The sequence below is a fragment of the Schistocerca gregaria genome, chromosome 1, assembly GCF_023897955.1.
Source record: "Schistocerca gregaria isolate iqSchGreg1 chromosome 1, iqSchGreg1.2, whole genome shotgun sequence".
NCBI classification, from domain to species: Eukaryota; Metazoa; Arthropoda; class Insecta; order Orthoptera; family Acrididae; genus Schistocerca; species Schistocerca gregaria.
In genome coordinates, this window is record NC_064920.1 from 1,067,384,279 (window position 1) to 1,067,407,683 (window position 23,405).

Sequence of the window (23,405 nt, forward strand, 5' to 3'; positions counted from 1 at the left end):
ATCACTTGCAAGAACTACTGCAGGTAGAGGCAAAATTTCCTGGAACAATGTGCAAGAAAGATATTTTCTTGTCCTTAAGGAGGCACTAGCATCTTCTTCAGCATTGTATGGTGGTGGTGTCAGTAAGTTCCTGTGGGACTAAAACTGCTGAGGTCTTCAGTCCATAGGCTTACACACTACTTAATGTAACTTATGCTAAGGACAACACACACACCCATGCCCAAGAGAGGACTCAAACCTCTGACAGGAGGAGCCACGCGAACCGTGACAAGACACCCTGGACTGCGTGGCTACCCCATAGGGCTGCATTGTACACTCCGGGAAATGGAAAAAAGAACACATTGACACCAGTGTGTCAGCCCCACCATACTTGCTCCGGACACTGCGAGAGGGCTGTACAAGCAATGATCACACGCACGACACAGCGGACACACCAGAAACCGTGGTGTTGGCCGTCGAATGGCGCTAGCTGCGCAGGATTTGTGCACCGCCTCCGTAAGTGTCAGCCAGTTTGCCGTGGCATACGGAGCTCCATCGCAGTCTTTAACACTGGTAGCATGCCGCGAGAGCGTGGACATGAACCGTATGTGCAGTTGACGGACTTTGAGCGAGGGCGTATAGTGGGCATGCAGGAGGCCGGGTGGACGTACCGCCGAATTGCTCAACACGTGGGGCGTGAGGTCTCCACAGTACATCGATGTTGTCACCAGTGGTCGGCGAAAGGTGCACGTGCCTGTTGACCTGGGACCGGACCGCAGTGACGCACGGATGCACGCCAAGACCGTAGGATCCTGCGCAGTGCCGTAGGGGACCGCATCGCCACTTCCCAGCAAATTAGGGACACTGTTGCTCCTGGGGTATTGGCGAGGACCATTCGCAACCGTCTCCATGAAGCTGGGCTACGGTCCCGCACACCGTTAGGCCGTCTTCCGCTCATGCCCCAACATCGTGCAGCTCGCCTCCAGTGGTGTCGCGACAGGCATGAATGGAGGGACGAATGGAGACGTGTCGTCTTCAGCGATGAGAGTCGCTTCTGCCTTGGTACCAATGATGGCCATATGCGTGTTTGGCGCCGTGCAGGTGAGCGCCACAATCAGGACTGCATACGACCGAGGCACACAGGGCCAACATCCGGCATCATGGTGTGGGGAGCGATCTCCTACACTGGTCGTACACCTCTGGTGATCGTCGAGGGGACATTGAATAGTGCACGGTACATCCAAACCGTCATCGAACCCATCGATCTACCATTCCTAGACCGGCAAGGGAACTTGCTGTTCCAACAGGACAATGCACGTCCGCATGTATCCCGTGCCACCCAACGTGCTCTAGAAGGTGTAAGTCAACTACCCTGGCCAGCAAGATCTCCGGATCTGTCCCCCATTGAGCATGTTTGGGACTGGATGAAGCGTCGTCTCACGCGGTCTGCACGTCCAGCACGAACGCTGGTCCAACTGAGGTGCCAGGTGGAAATGGCATGGCAAGCCGTTCCACAGGACTACATCCAGCATCTCTACGATCGTCTCCATGGGAGAATAGCAGCCTGCATTGCTGCGAAAGGTGGATATACACTGTAGTAGTGCCGACATTGTGCATGCTCTGTTGCCTGTGTCTATGTGCCTGTGGTTCTGTCAGTGTGATCATGTGATGTATCTGACCCCAGGAATGTGTCAATAAAGTTTCCCCTTCCTGGGATAATGAATCCATGGTGTTATTATTTCAATTTCCAGGAGTGTATAATGAGAATGCAGACACAGAATTTCACATTGATGGAAGCAGTTATGGGGTAAGTGCTGTTCTAGTGCAAATTCAGGAAGGTACTGAAAAGGTGGTATCTTATGCTTCCAGAATACTCTCCATGTCTGAAAGAAACTACTCTACAACTGAAAGAGAGTGTCTTGCAATTGTTAGGACCATCAACAAGTCCAGCCATATTAATTTGGCAGACCATTCACAGTGGTGAAGAACCACCAAAGAATTATGATTAATAAATGGAACATTGTATAAGAGGAACTGTGATCCGGTGGAGTGGACATGGTTGCTCATCATCCCAGCTTACCTATGGCCAACATCTGGTTACCTGGGGTTTGTGAAGGATCTAGATAGAATTAAACACAGGTATCACATGCTAGGTATCTACTGGTCTGTTAGAGACTGTAAGCCACTGTAATGAATACCAGTCATGGAAGCACTTGCTGAAATTACCACTGGGGCATGAGGTATGGATTCCACCTGCCACTATGTCAGTCCACCGAATTGGAATCGACCTCTTTGGGAAGTTCCAAAAGTCAAGAAATTAGAATTGATGGATAATAGTGTGATGAACTTACTCAATCACTACTAGGTCATTCACCAAAGCTGTGACAATTGACAAAGCTCCAGAAATTGCAAGTTCCTTGTAGAAGACATATGTGCGGATGGATATGTGTGTGTGTGTGTGTGTGTGTGTGTGTGTGTGTGTGTGTGTGTGTGTGTGTGTGTGTGCGAGTGTACACCTGTCCTTTTTTTCCCCTAAGGGAAGTCTTTCCACTCCCGGGATTGGAATGACTCCTTACCCTCTCCCTTAAAACCCACAACCTTTCATTATTCCCTCTCCTTCCCTCTTTCCTGACGAAGCAACTGCCAGTTGCGAAAGCTCGTAATTCTGTGTGTGTGTTTGTGTGTTTTGTTCATGTGCCTGTCTGCCGGCGCTTTCCCGCTTGGTAAGTCTTGGAATCTTTGTTTTTAATATATTTTTCCGATGTGGAAGTTTCTTTCTATATATCCCCTCTTTCTTTCTTTCCCCCCCTCTCCCTCTTGTTTTTTACTTGATATGTACTTGAAGGCCACCTATAAGGGGGAGGGCAATCCCGACAAACGTTGGTGGGGGGGAGAGGCTGTGACTAAAAAAATCTCTCTATTCAGTTGTGATTTTTCAGAAGACTGAAATTTTCGTCATACTTTCTGTGCTGGATGATTATGCAAGAACGTACAGACAACATTGCTAGTGATTCTTTTGTTAGTTTGGTAAATATAAAACACCAAAAAATAAATTGACACAACAAAAAGATTTTATGACTTGTCCAACTTTTGTTGAGGCATTGCCCCCTAGTACTGCTTGACATTTGTCGAGGGAAACAAGAATAACATTTTTTCCATTTATAGTAGGCTTAGATGAATTTAGAGACTCTAGCATTGTGACTTTGCTATTTTCATAAAAGCAGCATTGGCAAACATACTGACGACCCTTTTCTTGCTGGCTCTGATGTCAGTGTGCAGGTGTCTTACATGCACTTTGCCTCAGATTTAGATATTGTGCTTATTGTCATTTACTCAATTAATGTTAGGAGTGACGGCAGTGTGCAAGTTGTAGGTTTCATGAAAGTTAGGATTCTTTGCTTGTGCAGGTACTACAGGTATGTGTGAATCTATCAGGCAAGTCTCGTTATATTGTTTACTAAAGTCAGGTTACAAAATTTAAAAAATAGTTCAGTACTACTACTTTCACTGTTATTTAAAGCTTCCCGTATTCTTGTAAACACATTTAGTAGGTATTTTAATTATTTATTTCCAGGATAATGTCAGGTTATATCTATAAGTCTTGTGGACAGAAGTGATCAGAAAAATTAAAACACATTGAAAAATATGTGAAAGAGCTTGAGAAAATATACAAAACCAACAGGTAGCTACTTTACTTTTTGCCAGAAGGTAACTCAGTGTTTAATGTAAGTAACCCTTCAACATCAACAGAAGCAGAAACCTGTTCTGCACAAAAACCTAAACTAAATGCATCTGATGTAGGAATTTGGCTGTTTTGTAAATGAAAGATAAGTGAACAAAAGTCTGAGTCTGATGGATGTAGTGACTATGACTGGAACCCAAGTGATCTTGGGAATGGGGTATACATTTAATAACAGTGATACAAATGGAATTGTTAGAATGGCATTTCAAATATTGATCTTTGAAAAGTTCAACAGTTTGTAGACTAATGAAGTAGAATATTTATCAAGTATCACCTGTGTTCCAAATGTTCTAGTAGCAAATTTGAAGTAAAAAGAAATTGGTTAATGTGGAGTGACAGCCAGAGAAAGCTCTTCTGTTGGCCATGCTTATTATGATCCTCAAACCCTGGTGCATCTAAGTTAGCTAAGCTAGATGAAGGATTAACTACATAAAACAACTTGGAAAAAGCTATACTCTACCCTTCCTGATCATGAGGGTAGATTGTTGCATAAAAATAATTTTTAGCATGTAGATGTTATGAAAAAATCCTGTTGGGTATCAATGTGCATTTTACATTCCAGGAACTATTGCTGAAAGAAAGAGACTTTTTATGTGAGCTTTTAAGAAATTTTTTTATATGTTGCTGTCTTTTTAGCCTCATGAGCTTTGCCTTTTAGGAGAAATAGCCATCTGTAAGGTGAGGCAGATATTGGTAACTTCTTGGGGTTGAGTTATTGGTTAATATTAGCCATTTTTGAGAGAATATACAATTTATGCTTAGAGCTGTCAAGAGAAAGATGAAAAGACAGTGTACTGTTTATCTTGGAGAGCATACAATGAGATTTTATCTTTGTGTGGGGGATAATACACTGAAGTGAAGTGACAGAAGTCAGGCGATAGTAATATGCACGTGTTTGGGTGATGGTAGAATCATGTACACAAGGTGTAAAAAGGTCATTGCATTGGCGGAGCTGTCATTTGTACTGAGGTAATTCATGTGAAAAGCTTTCTCATGTCATTACGTCTGCACTATGGGAATTAAAGACTGTGAACGTGGAATGGTAGCTGGAGCTAGATAGATGGAACATTTCACTGTGGAAATTATTATCGAATTCAGTAGTGTACTGAGAATACCAAATTTCAGGCATTTCCTCTCACCATGGATAATGCAGTGGCCAATGTCCTTGACTTAATGACGAAGAGCAGCGGTGTACCGGGTTGGGTTGACAGAGGAGATACAGAAGATCCAAAGAAGAGCACCGTGTTTCATCACAAGGTTATTTCGTAAGCGTGATAGCATTACAGAGATGTTTAGCAAACTCAAGTGGCAGACTCTGCAAGAGATGTGTTCTGCATCGCGGTGTAGCTTGCTGTCCAGGTTTCGAGAGGGTGCATTTCTGGATGAGGTACCACATATATTGCTTCCATCTACTTATACGTCCTGAGGAGATCATGAACGTAAAATTAGAGAGATTCAAGCGTGCATGGAGGTTTTCCGGTAGTCGTTCTTCCTGCGAACCATATGCGACTGGAACAGAAAAGAGAGGTAATGACAATGGCACATAAAGTGCCCTCCGCCACACACTGTTGGGTGGCTTGTGGAGTATAAATGTAGATGTAGAGTTGTTAGGAGACAAGCTACACTGCATGAAATAATTGCAGAAATCATTGTGGGACATACAACAGTTGTACCCATTAGGATAGTGCTGTAACATTTGGTGTTAATAATCTATAGCAGCAAATAACAGATGCGAGTGTCTTTGTTAACAGCGTGACACCGTCTGCACACCTCTCCTGGGCTAATGAGCATATCGACTCGACTGTAGATGGATGAAAAACCAAGACCTGGCCAGATGAGTCCTGATATCAGTTGGTAAGGTTTCAGTGTGGCACAGATCTCACAAAGCAGTGGATCCAGGTTGTCAAAAAGGTGCTGTGCAAGCTGGTGGTGGCTCCATAATGGTGTGGGTTGTGTTTACATGGCATGGACTGGCTGCTCTGGTCCAACAGAATCAATCATTACTGAAAATAGTGGAAACCATTTGCAGTCATTCATAGACTTAATGTTCCCAAACAATGTTGAAATTTTTGTGGATGACAATGTGGCATGTTTCGGCACCAAAATTGTGTGCGACTGGTCTGAAGAACATTCTGGACAAGTGGACAGCTATAGAGGCAGTATGGCTCAATATTTCTGCAGGGGACTTTCAAACAACTTGTTGAGTCCATGCCATGTGAAGTTACTGCAGTACGCCAGGCAAAAGGAGGTCTGAGACATTATTAGGAGGTATCCCCTAACTTTGGTCACCTCAGTGTATACGAAAGAAAAATCTTAGAAGAAAGGCAGGAAGCTCAGGTTTTTTCACTTATTTGAGATGCTACTCCAGGTATGCCTAGACCAAACAGAATATTTTGAATTTAAGGATTTTTTTAACAAAGAGGAAAATAAATGAGCAATTCATGAAGGGTTTCTGGAATATTTTGATTTGCAGAAAAAGACACGTGATGCAATTAGTAATGCTATTATAAATGTATTAGACAAGCACGAAATTGATTTATGGCACTGCTGTGGTCAGTGTTTTGATATTGGAATAATATGGCTAGGCAAGTAAATGGCGTGCCAGCAAAAATTAGAAACATTTATTTGCTGGCAATTTTTTCTCCTTGTTCAGCTCATACTTTGAACTTAGTAGGATTACATGCTACATGAAGTAATGAAGTTGTAGGTACATACTTTAAGTTGTCTGAATTAGCAGTACAATTTCTTCAGTACAAGCTCACAAACATGGGAAGCGTTATTAAATTACATTGATGGTCAGTTTCTTCATGATCTGTCTGAAACGAGATGGAGGACAAGAATTGAGGGAGTAAAGCCTATAGCAGAAAAGTTACCAGAAATGATAGGAACCTTAAAATACAAAAAAAAGTCAATGCAGTTTGTCTCAAATAGGATAGCAAAATTAAATGGGCTGATCAAATATTTCTCTTTGTTTGAAACATTGAGTCTCTTGAATGTTTGGAGGGATATTTTGGACCATATAAATGTAAGAAGTTTGATTCTGCAGTCCAAAGATATTTTCCTTGGTATTGAAATGAAAAATATTAAAGCTTTTACTGTTACAATAGATAACGGAGTAAGAGTTCTCTGGCAGGAATTCTTAAGCAGAAAGAAGGAGAAGAAGAAGAAGAAGAAGAAGAAGAAGAAGAAGAAATCATAGGCAATGTCAGATAGATTCTCCGTATGAAGAAATGAGGAAATGACAAACTTTTGAAACCATATTTAGAATAAATAATACTTTGGATGATAGTGATACAATTAAGAAAGTAATTAAAACTTTTCTTTATGATATGAGTGATAAACTTATTGAAGAGATAAGTCCATGAATCTGGGGACTTTTCTGGGTTTGACAAAGACTACAAAAAATAAATATTTGTTCTTCTAAATTAAATTTATAAGTTGAGGTTACAATCTGTGTCTCATGAACTTTGCATTGCACTTAGGATTTTCACCATCTTATAAGTGGTTGTTGCTTCAAGTAATAGAGAGATGGTAAATTAGCATTAATAAAAAATGAATCCATAATTTAAGATCAACTTTAGGTCAAGAGAAAATTAATCATCTATTGCTGTTATCAGTAGAGCATGCATGTGCTTCTAAAATGAGCTTTAGAAATGTAGTGGATAACTTAATCAGCTGCAATAATAGAAGATTCAGTGTTCCATTTAAAGTTGTCAGGAATCGTTCAACTGACATTAACAGTTTCAGCTAGACATTTTAAATCAAGGTAACAAAGTATGCTGCAAAGGTTTCTCAATAAATGTTAGGTTTCTTTGTTTTGGGGGCTATTATTATTATTATTGTTATTATTGCTTGTACTGCTATTTAAATCAAGGTAGCAAAGTACACTGCAAAAGTTTCTCAATAAATTTAAGTTTTCTTTGTTTTAGGGGCTATTATTGTTATTATTACTGTGTGTATTAATTTTTGTATTTATTCAAATATGGTCATTCAATTAATAAATAAATTATTGAGAGTGTGCTGTGCGAACAGCATTTATTTATTTCTCAAGTGCAAAACAGTGTACTGAAGAATCAGTATTTCAGACAATTAACTCCTGTGGGCTGAGAAGGCTTGGGGGGCCCTAATAAAAGTTTGTCTAGGGGCCCATGAAATCCATGGGTGCCCCTGATCTGAGTGATAAAAAGCAAATAGTCATCTTCTGAACACTAAAATAGAAAATAATGCTTTTTATACAACACACTGTTCATAAATGCTTTTAAACAAAATACAAGGCAATAAAGTTAGTGACTAATTAAAATGTAGTATCTTGTTGATCACACTTCTCAAAGTTTTAATAGCAAAACTTTTAGACATGTACATTATTTCTTGATATTGGTGAAGGGGAAATCTATGTAATGTTGACATATATTCTGTGTTTCAGGTTGATGAGGCAAAACAAGAATTGAAATGTTTAGTTGAATTCTTGAAGAATCCAGGAAAGTTTTCAGCATTGGGTGCCAAGCTTCCTAAAGGCATTCTGCTTGTTGGACCTCCAGGCACTGGAAAAACCCTTCTAGCTCGTGCTGTAGCAGGTGAAGCTGGGGTGCCATTCTTTCATTCATCAGGTTCAGAATTTGATGACATCCTTGTTGGCCAAGGAGCTGCAAGAGTTCGCAGTCTCTTCAGTGAGTTTCGAGAAGAATTTTATTAATTATTGTTATTTCATAGCTATCTTAACCACAGAGTACACTGCTCGACAATTGCTAAGGAACAACTGACACTTGTTAAGGAACAGTTGGTAATTGCTAAGGAAAAACTGGCAGTTGCTATGGAACATCCGACAAACAATAGTAAAAGGAACTGTAGATGGTGGGAAATATTAACCACAGTGAAGCCTGTCTATGAACATTTATTTTATTTATTTATTTTCAGGTTCCATGGATCCTTGATGCGAATGTATCACTAGGATGTAGAACGTGTCAGGTTATTTCAGAAATAGCCACATGTAAATGATCATGAGGCAGCCAATTTAACATATATAAGCAGATACAGGAAAATGGACATCCGCATGTCAAATTATTACACACAAAAATTCAGATAACAACACAGATAATAGTACAGTAATGAAATAGATGATTGCATAAATAATAGTGCAGTAATGACATAGATGATTACATAAACAAATTTAAAGTAATTCATTTAAAAATATTATGCTAACAAGTGATATGCTAATCTATGTAATCAATTCTATTAGAAATGCATGAAATGAAAAACAAATTCAAGAATATTACATGTTATCAAAGAATTCCTGTAAAGAATAGAAAGAATTATCCAAAAGATAAAGTTTTAGCTCTGTTTTGAATTTAGTATCATCCCCAATGATTGATTTGATATTGACAGGAAGTTTATTGAACACTCTTATACTTGAATAATTAACTCCTTTCTGTACCATGCTGAGATCTTTTAAATCTATGTGAAGATCATGTTTTCTTCTTGTATGGTGATCATGGTATGCGCTATTCATTTTGTAAATTGCATAATTTTTGTTCACAAAGCACATTAGTGACAAGATGTATTGACAAGGCATGATGAGGATCCACAACCATTTGAATAAATTTCTGCAAGAAGATCTAGGATGCTCTCTACTCATAATCCTGATAACTCTCTTCTGTGCAACAAAGGCTTTATTTGCTTGTGGTTCATTTCCCCAGACTATGATGTCATATGTCATAAGTGAAGGGAAATAACCAACTTATGCAGTTTTGATTGTTTCCATGTCACAAACGGATGCAATTGAGTGAATGGCAAATGCTGCTGAATTCAGTCTTTTATGTAGGTCAGTGATGTGGACAGACCAGTTTAGATTGTTATCAATATGTAAACCCAGAAATTTGGAAGATGCAACTTTCACTATTTCTTGGTCTCCACATTTTATTTCAACATTTTCAAATTTTTTGTTTACATTATGAACATTGAAGGACAGACCATTTGCAGTGAACCAATCTAGAACTTCTTGGAATATAGTGGTCGCAGTGTTCTCGAGACTGCAGTTGGGTACTTTGTCAATCATAATGGTTGTGTCATCTGCAAATAGGATGAAGTGTGCTTCTTGGGTCATGCACCATGGGAGGTCATTTACAATGACCAAGAAAAGTAAGGGACCAAGCACTCTGTATGCATCTGACAATTCATGCAGTACAATGTTTGATGAAGGTTGTTATGAAGCTGATTAGTGCAACAAATCCTGTGGTAAAGCAACATGTCTGCAAGACATCTTTTGAGTGCCTATGATTGTGGACAAGCAGATGGACACCTCCAGGCTAGTGAGAGCATCATTACTGTGGTCACAATAATGGGTTTGACCAAAAATGTCATCTTGAGTTTAAAAAGAAGGCCACTGAGGTTGGAAACGCTATGTGAAAGCATGCCAGTTCTCATAGACAGACCACCACACCACAGGAGGACCAATACTGAGCCATACTGGAGTAAAGGAACAGACATCTCACTTATAGGCAGATCACTTCAGATATTGTAGCTGCTATTGTTACCCGTGTCTCTGCTGGAACCATTTTGCAGTGATTAAATCAGGCTGGTTTGTATGCTTAGAATCCTGTTAAAGGCATCCCACTTCAACCATGCCATCATCGAAAAAGATTTCATTGGTGTAGGGAGCACGTTGGTTGGGGTCAATCACAATGGTCCAGAGTAATGTTCTTTGATGTGGCAGGTGATTTTGGCCATCAGTTAGTGTGGACAGAGAGGAGAACACCACATAAAATGTTCATGAATGTCATCAGTGGCCTAGACAGTGTGGTGTGGGCAGGCATTATGTGCAGTGACCAAGCACCATTGTGTATCATTGCATGATGTACAGTGACAGCACTGATATATTGAAGGAGATTATTCTGGATCATGTCTGTCTATTTAGGGGTGTGGTACATCCCAAGATTCTGTTGACTATGACTGTTGAGGTGTCAGACACATTGGAAAGTGAAGATATGGAACATATAGAATTGTCTGCATACTCCTTGGACATAGACATCTAGAACATGCCTAGGATGCTCTTGGTAGATGTGTTTATCAATGAGTGTCCTCTTCCTGAACTGTGCAAGAATTGAGAACTGCCTTGAGAGTGGATTGAGATGATATTCACCAAGGACTCCTCAGCAGTTTGGTAGCCAGCATGAATAATAGGAAAAAAAATTATTAGTGAATAAGGAGGGCATATTTCTTACTGAGCGTCTGGTATGAACCTTTATGTTGGGAGTCTGACCTGTGTCAAACATGAATGTTATTTATGTCTGTTACCTTGCTTTTTCAAGTGGTGAAATCTGTACCATTTTTCGTTTTCCTGTCCAATAATGTCTCTGTTCCTTAGCAATTTTTAAGCAGTGTATGATGTATCATCATATATAGAATTGATGCAGCCTTCTGTTAAATCAATAAATATGAGCTGTGGAAAATATGCCATTGAGTTGTGTACTCCATAATTGTAAACAGACACGCAGTAAACCCAGATCTTAGAAGTGAATGAGAATCATTCACTTCTATTCATAGCTAGGCAGTGAAAAATATTTAATTTTAAAACTAAGAAATTAAATTATTAATCTTTTGTCTGCTTCATAGGCAAATCTTATTTCACACTGTTGTTGTACAATTCAGATGTAAGCAGCAATTTTGTTCCAAATGTGTGTTGTAGCCTAAGAGATAGTTTTAACCAATTTGTGTCTGCTGTCAAAGTTCTCATTGAGGAACTGAAAATAGTTTCAAACTTTACATGTGATACTACAAGACAGATGTGATTTCCATATGCTACAGTGGAGTTTGACTATGATGGATACATGAAATAGATTATGTGTTCAGTTGTGGATATCTGCAGGGTTTTAGGTGATGATGCTTCAAAGGAGATGGAAATATGGTGGCTGAATATTAAAACATTATACAGAGGATTGTTATTCATCCTTTTACACGCAGTAGTAATAGAATAGCAGCTAAATGTTGGACCTCTTGTCATTTTCTTTAAATATTGCTGTACTGTTGTATAAATTTTATTCATTTATTTATTTTCTAGGTTTAAAGAATGGGTCATATGTTGCATGTTTCCAACCAAGCAAACTCTCTGAAAAGCTGTAAAGTTTGAATTAGTTAGCCTGCTTAGCCTGCTGTTTTCAGTGTACTGTGAAGCTAATTTTTGAGCCATTCTTCAGCAGTTACTAGTAGAGAATGGCAAACTTCATCTGGAAGACCATTTGCACAAGTAAAGGATATTAAGATGACCATTGTAAATCCATGTGTGGTCAGTCAGCTGACTTTGATCCCTCAAGTGTTTCTTTGTGGCTCATCTTTGCAGTACTTTGTAGCCAGTACGGAGTTTTGTGGAGTACTGAAGAACATAGTTGTGTAGGGAAGGACAGGCTATCCACCTGTACTTAGAAATAATGTACAATTCATGGAGGGATATTTAGAGTAAACATGATGAATGGGAACTATTTGAGAGATTGAACAAAATTGTCGGCTGGTAATCTAGGTGGATTGCATTAGTTCATCTCTCTGGAAAAGTCAGTGTCATCTTACAAATTGTGGCCTTCAACTAAGAAAAAGTCATCATCAACACTCCGTCTTTTATTGTTGAAAGTTGGCAACTCATCATACAATCCTATTAACAGTCTTCCAAAAAAGAGATTGTATTTTTTACAAGTTAAACACAGAGCTCAAGATAATTTTTCCAGTTTGATAAGAATTTATGCAAATATCCAACTATCTTATTCTTAACATTTCCTTCACAGGAAGAGCAAAAACCTGTGCTCCATGTATAATATTTATTGATGAAATAGACTCCATTGGAGCAAAACGTACAAGCTCAAACTTCCATCCTTACGCAAACCAAACAATTAACCAGTTATTATCTGAAATGGATGGGTAAGTTATATTCCGCTCAATTATCTATCTGTATGTATCTATGTGTTTCTATGTGTACCTCTGTGCCTGTCTTGCCATATTGAAGCTAGATGCTTTGGCATCAGTAAACCAAACATTTTAAGTGCTCATCAGTACAGCGAAATAATAACAATTGACCATATGTAGGGTGCAAGGAGAGATCATCACATAGCTTGAAGGTATGGTGTGTTTTGCATAAAGACACATCAATTAGATATATCTTTGCTGCTGAAAAGTTGTGAGTGAGCTCATATAAATAATGTGAGCCAAAGACTCAACAGAATGTATCTGAAATGAACTGTGTATACATTGATTAGTTTCAGGTTTATCCACAGCCAAGAATTCATATGGTCAAATTGTTCAAAGAAGAAGAGAGTATAATGGCACAAGCCAAGGACTTATCTACATGTGTCATTGTAGGTTCAAAATACATTGTTTCCTTCAACTGAATGTCAAAATGTCTTTATATTAGTGTGTACCTTACTTTGTATGCATGGAAAATATCTTGGAGCTCAGTTCAGTCAATTCACATGATAAGATTATTTTAAACCTCTCATGAGAGCACCAAAATTGTCAAATTGGTTATGAAAAAAACATCTGTTAATAAAAAAAATATTTATCTAAAGCAATGTCTGGCAACAAAAATTGTAGGTTGCTTCATTTGATTGTGAACTGATACTGTATTGATGAAACAGGTAAGGGTATAAGTGTCCTTTGGTTGAGGTGAGTGAGCCAAACAAGTCAAGGACGTCTCAAAGACAGTTGAAACCTTTACTTATTTCCCATTAGTCAGTTACAATAGATTGGTCCCCTCTTCAAGTGAGTGCATACAAAACCATCACCAACTCACACCAAAGGGGAAAATACTGTATTGAGAAAATACAGCCGCCTGCTCATATGCTGCTACAGGCAAAATGCAACACAAGTCTTTGTGTGTATAATACTTACTGTCTTACACTCTGTTTGTATAAAAAAAATAATCTAATATTACCTTCTTACAAAAGTAAAAGTAAAATTTTCTTAAATAAATCACTTTTTAATATTAATTACAACCAATAAATTCTAAAGGTCAGAATTCTAAACTATGTGTGCTCATAGAGAGTTTTAAATTTTTCCAGATACATAGCTTACTACTATTAAGCTTTCATCTTCTGCCACCATTGGTGGATATTTCATAATAAAAGTACTAATGTAAATATACTGTTCCACCTGCAAATATCTGATTCCAATCAATTAACATGTAGAATGTAGAATGAATTGACATATTACCATGACATCACAGGAAACAGCATGTTTTATCCATCAGCGCCCATCTTGAATTTACTAAATACAATACTGAATTTTGTGGCAAGTACACACTTGCAAACTTGTGATGTAAGAACAGAGTTGGAAATGTATCAGGTGTAGAAGTATGCAAATGGAAGTTCCCTATAGATGGTGTTAGCTGTCACTGTAGGGCCCATGAGACCACATCTGCAGCACCATCTGCTTCCTGTAACAGCTGATGATGAATGTCAACACACAGTAACCCAAGTTCCATGCATCAGTTTCTGTTTCAAACCCGTAAACATGTCGAGGTTTGTGCCTATGAACTACGATTTGCAGACAGCATTGGATTTCTGTTATCATTTGGAGCAAACTGCTGCAGAATTGCATCAAATGCTTGTCGAAGCTTTTGGCAAACATGGTCTTGGAAAAACACAGTGTTTCTAGCAGTTCAAAAAATTCGAAAGTGGTGATTTTGACATGAGAAATGACAAGTGCAGGAAACCACAGAAAAAGTTTGAAGACAACAAACCACAGGTTTTATTGGATGAAGATGATACTCAAACTCAACAGGAACTCACAGAAGAATTGAATGTGATGAAGAAATCCATTTCTCATTGTGTGAAAGATATGGGAAAGGTGCAGAAAGTGGGAAAGTGGGTTCCACATGAACTGAGTGAAAGACTGCAAGCAAATCGAAAGACCACTTGTGACATGCTGCTTGCCAATACAAAAGAAAGTTGTTTCTTCATTGAATAGTGACAGGTGACGAAAAATGTATATATTTTGATAATCCTAAATGTTGTAAATCATGGATGAATCCAGGCAATTCATCAACATCCACTGCAAGACCAAATTGCTTTGGTAAGAATACAATTCTCTGTGTTTGGTGGTATCAGAAAGGTGTCATCTCTCATGAGCTACTAAAACTGTTAACACTGATTGCTACCAACAGAAAATGATTGATTTAAATTGAGCATTACGTGAAAATTGACTGGAATATAGAAAAAGGCAACACAGGTGTTGTGTGCTTATACATCATAACAAGCTCAGGTAAAGAGTTCAGCCTAGCAGAAAATACTTGTGGGCTATCGATGACGTCACATATCAGAGAGCCTGATGTGTAATCATGAAGATGCTTGCAGAGGCAACATCTAGTGCAGGTCAGAAGCGGATTGACCTTTCTATGTATGTGTTCCATGGCAGTGGTGTCTGCACTGTGTCAGGTACTAGTATGGTGGTGTGGCCTGGCTGCACTGCTATCAAGGGGACTGGGGCACCTGTGTAGCTGTGGTGGTGAGAGTAGACATCCTGGGTGCCAACCATGGCCTTGATTTCTGGCTGATGGTTACTGGTGTCAGCATATGGTCAGTAACTCGGTAGCTGGGAGAGCCTCAATTTGACCCTTGGTTAACATCAGTGCCATGACTGGACCACTCAGGCAAGAAATCCTGTCAGGATGATGGGTGAATGGATGTGGTCTCACAATGAAAGCCCACATTGCAGCAAATTTCAACCCAATGACTCGCTGATTTGATGCCAGTCTGCCTGGGTGATCAGTATTTATATACACCAGGGTGGACTTGTTGTTGAGTGGTCATGGCAGGAGTCACATTCCACTTGCCATAGTACCACTGAAGCATCCTAGGTTACAGTAACTTCATTGTCACTGTCCACACAGTAATGCTGTGGTACCTGGGTGGGCAGTGTTGTGTAAAGCTCTGTCAGTGGGTTATAGCAACTAGTGTGATTATGCCAAAGCTCCTGTTCCTTGACTTGCAGTATTACAGTCTTCTCCTCTTAGAAGAATTCAGCCCTCTGAATTCATGGCTATGGTTGAACCTGAAATTAGTTGGCTTTTACACAGTTCATTTCAGACATATTCTATTGAGTCTATGGTACACACTATTTGTAGGAGTTCACTTGCAACTTTTTTGCAGCTAAGCTATTTCCTCATAGGTACCAACACAATTGGTATAGGTCCACTGGTTGAGGGTTGGTAGGAGTGGGATCAGTGTGACTATGTGCTTGAGGTAGCTATAAACAGTGGCTATTATTAACAAGATTAAGAATGTGGCTGATGTGAAGGTCCCCAATGTGATGAGTCTGTACTGGGTTTTGTTACAGCATTGCTTTATATGCCCAGATAGTTGCTCCATCCAAATCTAACCTTTATGGACAGCTAGGGTTTGGTCCTGGGAGGAAAGAAGTGTTGAGTCCAGGTTAACACTCAAGCAGGTCAGGTTTTCTCTAGAATGAGTTTTGAAGATGACGGCTCTATAATGGTGACAGGTAATTGAAAAGAGAGTGCCATTGATTATTAAACCTTGTCCTTATAGCACTGACCATTGCATGTTAGTTAAGAACCTCTGCCATCAATAAGAGCCGCTAGGAGCCTTTCCTTTGGATGTATTTGGCTTTACTTCTAATCACTTTCAGACACTCATACATGGCTTTCTTCACATGGAACAGGAAGAACTCACAAGACCCTTGGGCCATATATGGGCATTTTACTATGACTCACTTGACCCTCACTGTAGGAATTCCGAGGTGGAAAGTAGTGCATGGACTTCCTGTTGGGTGTGAATGATAGTATGTCAAGCAACCTCAAACATAGAAACTTTTTCAGAGCTCCTCATGCTATCATGTAGCAATAGATGCCATGGAGCTCAAAGTGACACTCTCTGCATGCCGGAGGTAATTGCACCTGAACCTGAGATGAAGTGGTGTAGCCAGTCCACAAATAGGTTCTCATTGACCCAAACTGAATCACTAACTTCTGCTATCACATCTGCATCGCCTCAATGCAACAACTGAACATTTATTTGCTTCCTATTAGAAATAATAACTGGAGGAACATACTTTCCTGAAGCACTAAATATGCAAACAGCTGTTGATGTAGTGTCTCTTTCACCACTTGTTGCCATGCCCACTTGCTTCTGGCCCTTTGGTGCAAATATCCTTGAATTTCTTTGGACCTAAGAAATGCCTGTCTCATCAACATTGTAAATATGATTAGTGTGAAAGTGGTATTTTTCGTACAAAGTTTGCAAGTTTTTGAAGAAAATTTTCCATTCTGTTAGAATAAAAAATCTTAACTCTATTGATAGATGAGGACTCAGGTTTCAGTAGGGAAATATAAGGATACCCTTTATTTAAATCCATAGGATCAATGTTTTCGTACCATTTTGGAAGTTTTGTCAAAATTATGCTTCAAATTATTTATTCAGCAAATTTGAAAGCTATTTTTCAGACCATCTCTCTGGTCAGCCCATCTTGAGATGGTCATGAATAGAGTTCTTTGGGACAGAGTAAGGGGCAGCTGCTTTTATTAGTGTTTTGTTCTTGACATCTTTAATGGTGCTCCCCAAGTCACCTGATTTGTATTTGGCATCTGTCTCTCTGTGATAATTTCATGCCATCTGAAACATATGTGGTGAACTATTTAGCAGTGGTCAGAATTACACCACTCAAAACATTTGGCATTACTGAAACACACAATAACACAAAAAATGTTTTTATTTGAGATTAGAGCCACATGATGCACACAGCGAGTATGTAAAAACACTGTTTGATTAGATATTAATTCTGAAAAAAATGATACTCTGGCTTGTCTGACATTTGGCATTACCCTCAAAGGCCTCACACTTAAAGTTCCCATCTCTGGCTGCAATCCTTCTTTCCATCATTCTTTATACCAGTTCCAAACTGCACAATCCATAGCCCTCACCCGCCTAATCCTTCACCTATACATCGACTCGGCCAACTTCAAATTAGAACAGCATGCCACCCTCCACCTCAAAAAACTATCCAATCTCCTGGTTTCCCACCTCCGGAAAGGCAACTCACTCACTCTCCACAACCTTTCCAACAAACCTCAACCTCCTCTCATTGCACACAGACCCAGTCTCTCCCATCTACTCAATCTCCCACTTCCAGCTCCACTCCCCCCAACACCTCAAAATTCTAGTCAACACAATCTGGAACCACAACACCCCAATTCAATTCAGTAGTTAACCTTTCCTCCAAACCTCTCTCCCAACCTGAAACCTCTGTCCTATCCAAAGGCCTCACCTTCAGCTCCACTCCCAGATTCAACCAAACTGCCCTTGTCAAAGATTTACTGTCCTACACTCGTAGTCTCTGCTGGAAATATCACTTTGCCACGAAGAAAAATAATCCTGATCCCACTACTAATGATCCAGCTCCCCAAGACACTATCCACATTGAACCCTGCCTGAAACAGTTCCGTCCTCCATCACAGTGGGACCCACCTCCTCTTCCTCAAAATCACCCTCTCCAAACCTTCCAGGAATTTCTCACTTCCAGCCTTGCCTCTCAATCTTTCTTGAAAAACCTTAATCCTACTCCCAACATCACCATAGCCGAAGCCCAGGCTATCCGTGATCTGAAAGCTGACCAATCCATCATCATTCTTCCGGCTGACAAGGGTTCCACGACCGTGGTACTTGATCGTCAGGAGTATGTGACTGAGGGACTGCGTCAGCTTTCAGACAACTCTACATACAAAGTTTGCCAAGGTAATCCCATTCCTGATGTCCAGAACCTTAGGCCCCCTACAAAACCTTTCACCTGACTCCATCAAACTCCTGACCCCACCGACACCTCGCACTCCTACCTTCTACCTACTTCCTAAAATTCACAAACCCAAACATCTCGGCCGCCCCATTGTAGCTGGTTACCAAGCCCCCACAGAACGTATCTCTGCCTATGTAGATCAAAATCTTCAACCCATTGCACGCAGTCTCCCATCCTTCATCAAGACACCAACCACTTTCTCGAAAGCCTGGAATCCTTACCCAGTCTGTTACCCCCGGAAACCATCCTTGTAACCATTGATGCCACTTCCCTATACACAAATGTCCCACACGTCCAGGGCCTCGCTGCAATGGAGCACTTCCTTTCACGCCGATCACCTGCCACCCTACCTAAAATGTCTTTCCTCATCACCTTAGCCAGCTTCATCCTGACCCACAACTTCTTCACTTTTGAAGGCCAGACATACCAACAATTAAAGGGAACAGTCATGGGTACCAGGATGGCCCCCTCGTATGCCAACCTATTTATGGGTCGCTTAGAGGAAGCCTTCTTGGTTACCCAAGCCTGCCAACCCAAAGTTTGGTACAGATTTATTGATGACATCTTCATGATCTGGACTCACAGTGAAGAACAACTCCAGAATTTCCTCTCCAACCTCAACTCCTTTGGTTCCATCAGATTCACCTGGTCCTACTCCAGATCCCATGCCACTTTCCTTGACGGTGACCTCCATCTGTCCAATGGCCAGCTTCACACATCCGTCCACATTAAACCCACCAACAAGCAACAGTACCTCCATTATGACAGCTGCCACCCATTCCATATCAAACGGTCCCTTCCCTACAGCCTAGGCCTTCATGGCAAACGAATCTGCTCCAGTCCTGAATCCCTGAACCATTACACCAACAACCTGAAAACAGCTTTCGCATCCCACAACTACTCTCCCGACCTGGTACAGAAGCAAATAACCAGAGCCACTTCCTTGTATATTAATTACTTTGCAGATAATAGTAACTGAAGACTTTTTGTAGATGATCCTATTGTCTATGATGAGGTCCTGTCTGAAAGAAGCTGCACAAATATTCAGCCAGATCTTGATAAGATTTCAAAGAGATACAGTAATTGCCAACATGCTTTAAATGTTCAAAAGTGTAAAATTGTGCGCTTCAAAAAATGGGGGAAAAAATAGTATACTGTGACTATCATATCAGTGAGTCACTGTTGGAATTGACCAACTTATGCAAGTACTTGAGTGTAACACTTGGTAAGGATATGAAATGGAACAATCACATAGGCTCAGTCATGCGTAAAGCAGGTGGTAGACTTTGAGTTATTGGTACAAGACTGGTGAAGTTTGGTTAGTCTACAAAGGAGATTGCTTGCAAAACACTCCTGTGACTGGTTCTAGTTGCTCAAGTGTGTGGGTCCTGTATCATATAGGACTGACAGGGGATATTGAGGAAATACAAAAAAGGGCAGCACAAATAGTCACAGGTTCGTTTAATCCATGTGAGAGTATCACAGAGATACTAAAAGAACTGAACTGGAAGACACTTGAAGAGAGATGTAAACTACCCTGAAAAAGTCTATTAATGAAGTTTCAAGAACTGGCTTTAAAAGATGACTCTAGGAATATACTACAATCTTGTCATGCTCACATAGGGATTGTGGGAATAAGATTAGAATAATTGCAGCATGCACAGATGCATTCAAACAATCATTCTTCCCACACTCTGAACGTGAATGGAACAGGAAGAAACCCTAATAACTGGTACAAAGAGACACACCCTCTATCATGCACCTCACCATGTTTTGCTGACAATAGAAGTAGATGTAGACATGTGTCACGTGTCTACCGTTACCCCATGTCTGTGATTGTTCATATGAATCACATCAGCCTATAACTTCAGATGCCCAAAAGGCTCCATCACCCTGAAAATGTGATACAACAAATTCTGTTGCCTGGGCATCCGTCCAAGACCTAGGGAGGATCTACAAAAACTCTTTATTTATACAACTGGCTGTGGTGCTTTTTTATTCTATATATAGAACTGAAACTGACAGGGTTTTTAAAGGCTTTCATGTATGGGCATTTGCTGCCCCTGCTTCACATTGTGAGTAGTTCACATAAGGGCTTGTGTGTTTACTTGATTCCTGGTAAAATGTTTCAGGTTGTGGCAAAATGTAGAATTCATTGTTGCCACTAGCTGCAACAGCAGAAGTCTCACCCACAATATTACGTACAGTGAACAGTTCCTGATGTAGCTTGCTTACATGAGCCACCATTCTTTCCTTCCATTTTTCCATTTCAGAAGTTCCTGTGGGATCATAGACGTATCGTGACCGAATGCAGATTTGTAGCTCCTTCACTATCTTCTTTACAATTAGCTGCTACATGTGCATTTGCATTCTGTATGACCAGTTGTATTTCATTTTTCGAAAATTTGTTAACCTGAGCATCTTTCTGGTGTAGACAGTTAATGAATTCGTCATTGATCTTGTTCCTTTGAGTGCTTTAAGCCTTTGCAACCTGTTCATCTTTATCATGTAGCCAGCTAACAAATTCACTATTCACATGGCTACTCTGAGAAGTTAGTGGCTGTATGACATTTTGTAGTTCCGACTGATTATCTTTCATTTCTTTCATTTCTGATTTTTGTGCGTTTTACCAATTCTGATAAACTTTTTGCTTGTAAGTTTTAAATTGGTTAATTCTGTCATTATAGTTTCTAGGTTTGTATTTAATCTATTGAGCTGAGCAGATTGTTTGTTAGGGAGTTGCTTGAAAACCTTAATCATTCACTGTTGGATGTTAGCACCAATTTGCACTACTTGTTAATTTACAAATCTTTTGAAATTTTTGTCCATACTTGCTGTTTGGTCCTTGGTGAACAAAATGTCATTCTCTTTAGCAGTCTATTTACTTGTGAGGTGGAAAAAATTTTCCTTCATATTCTCTTGTGTACCAGCAGAAATTTGTACAGTCTGTTTGTTCTCAAGTTTTCCCAATTCCATGAATTATGACTAAATAATTGAAATTAAAATCTTCACCTATCACAAGAGGCATAGTATTTTGCTTTATTATTCATACAATGAGAGGTTGGAAAAAACCAATCTAATGATGGCTTGACGTGAAACTTTTGTCTGAACAAAACCCTGCCATCCTTTGATGTCTAACACTTAGTAAGTGAAGCCTAGTTACTAAAATTTCACACACTTTTTCAGAAATCACAAGAAAAGAGAAAAAATGCCACTTTCATCTACTTTTGAATCCCTATTTCACAGCACAAAAATTTCCTTACCTGAAGTACTACAATCTATAATGTGCATAATTTCCTTGATACTTTTTATTTGAACTTCTCTTTACTTCTCCTGGTTAATTAGTTTTTATCCTTGTTGTGGTTTGTCTCATTTGTGTGTGGATACATGAAAAAGAAGATACACAACAAAATTTTAGAACTTTGAATTTCAGAATATGTATATGATAAATATTCTCAAAAATCTTTGTAATTTACTGGCAATCCTGTCACAGTTTCCAATTATGACATTACTGTCTTTGATGATGAGAAATTGACTTTAAATATGAATCTGATAATCCAGAATTAAATATACTAAGATGGTATCTGTTCTTTTGGAGATGTCCGAAAGAACAGATATCATCGGTGACCATGCAGCTCGTTAGAATGAAATTACAATGAAATGAACACCCTTAGATGCTGAAGGTGTGCCCCGACTGGGGCTCAAACTCGGGATCTCCTTCTTACATGGCAGACGCTCTATCCATCTGAGCCAGCAAGGACACAGAGGATAGCGTGACTGCGGGGATTTATCTCTAGCACGCCTCCAGCGAAACCCACATTCTCAACGTATTGTCCCGCACTACATTCGTAGTGCCCCCGCCCATTATACTCATTATTCACGGCGCGTTGCCAATTCCCGTAAGAGTTCGGGCTCTGTTTGTGCATTCACACAGAAGAAGAACATGGTCATGTGGCCGGTCAACCTTAACTATATACACTCCTGGAAATTGAAATAAGAACACCATGAATTCATTGTCCCAGGAAGGGGAAACTTTATTGACACATTCCTGGGGTCAGATACATCACATGATCACACTGACAGAACCACAGGCACATAGACACAGGCAACAGAGCATGCACAATGTCGGCACTAGTACAGTGTATATCCACCTTTCGCAGCAATGCAGGCTGCTATTCTCCCATGGAGACGATCGTAGAGATGCTGGATGTAGTCCTGTGGAACGGCTTGCCATGCCATTTCCACCTGGCACCTCAGTTGGACCAGCGTTTGTGCTGGACGTGCAGACCGCGTCAGACGACGCTTCATCCAGTCCCAAACATGCTCAATGGGGGACAGATCTGGAGATCTTGCTGGCCAGGGTAGTTGACTTACACCTTCTAGAGCACGTTGGGTGGCACGGGATACATGCGGACGTGCATTGTCCTGTTGGTACAAAAAGTTCCCTTGCCGGTCTAGGAATGGTAGAACGATGGGTTCGATGACGGTTTGGATGTACCGTGCACTATTCAGTGTCCCCTTGACGATCACCAGAGGTGTACGGCCAGTGTAGGAGATCGCTCCCCACACCATGATGCCGGGTGTTGGCCCTGTGTGCCTCGGTCGTATGCAGTCCTGATTGTGGCGCTCACCTGCACGGCGCCAAACACGCATACGACCATCATTGGCACCAAGGCAGAAGCAACTCTCATCGCTGAAGACGACACGTCTCCATTCGCCCCTCCATTCACGCCTGTCACTACACCACTGGAGGCGGGCTGCACGATGTTGGGGCGTGAGCGGAAGACGGCCTAACGGTGTGCGGGACCATAGCCCAGCTTCATGGAGACGGTTGCGAATGGTCCTCGCCGATACCCCAGGAGCAACAGTGTCCCTAATTTGCTGGGAAGTGGCGGTGCGG

The 23,405-nt window shown here is 40.4% G+C and overlaps 1 protein-coding gene across 5 annotated transcripts in view; it reads left to right on the forward strand.

Annotated features, from left to right (window-relative positions):
• Positions 1-23,405, forward strand: part of LOC126281423 (ATP-dependent zinc metalloprotease YME1L-like) — a 252,411-nt gene that overhangs the window by 100,548 nt on the left and 128,458 nt on the right. For all 5 annotated transcript variants that reach the window (XM_049980379.1, XM_049980388.1, XM_049980395.1 and 2 more), the window contains 2 exons: positions 8,145-8,388; positions 12,490-12,622. In XM_049980379.1, coding sequence (XP_049836336.1) covers positions 8,145-8,388; positions 12,490-12,622 — 377 coding nt within the window. The remainder of the gene's footprint in view (positions 1-8,144; positions 8,389-12,489; positions 12,623-23,405) is intronic.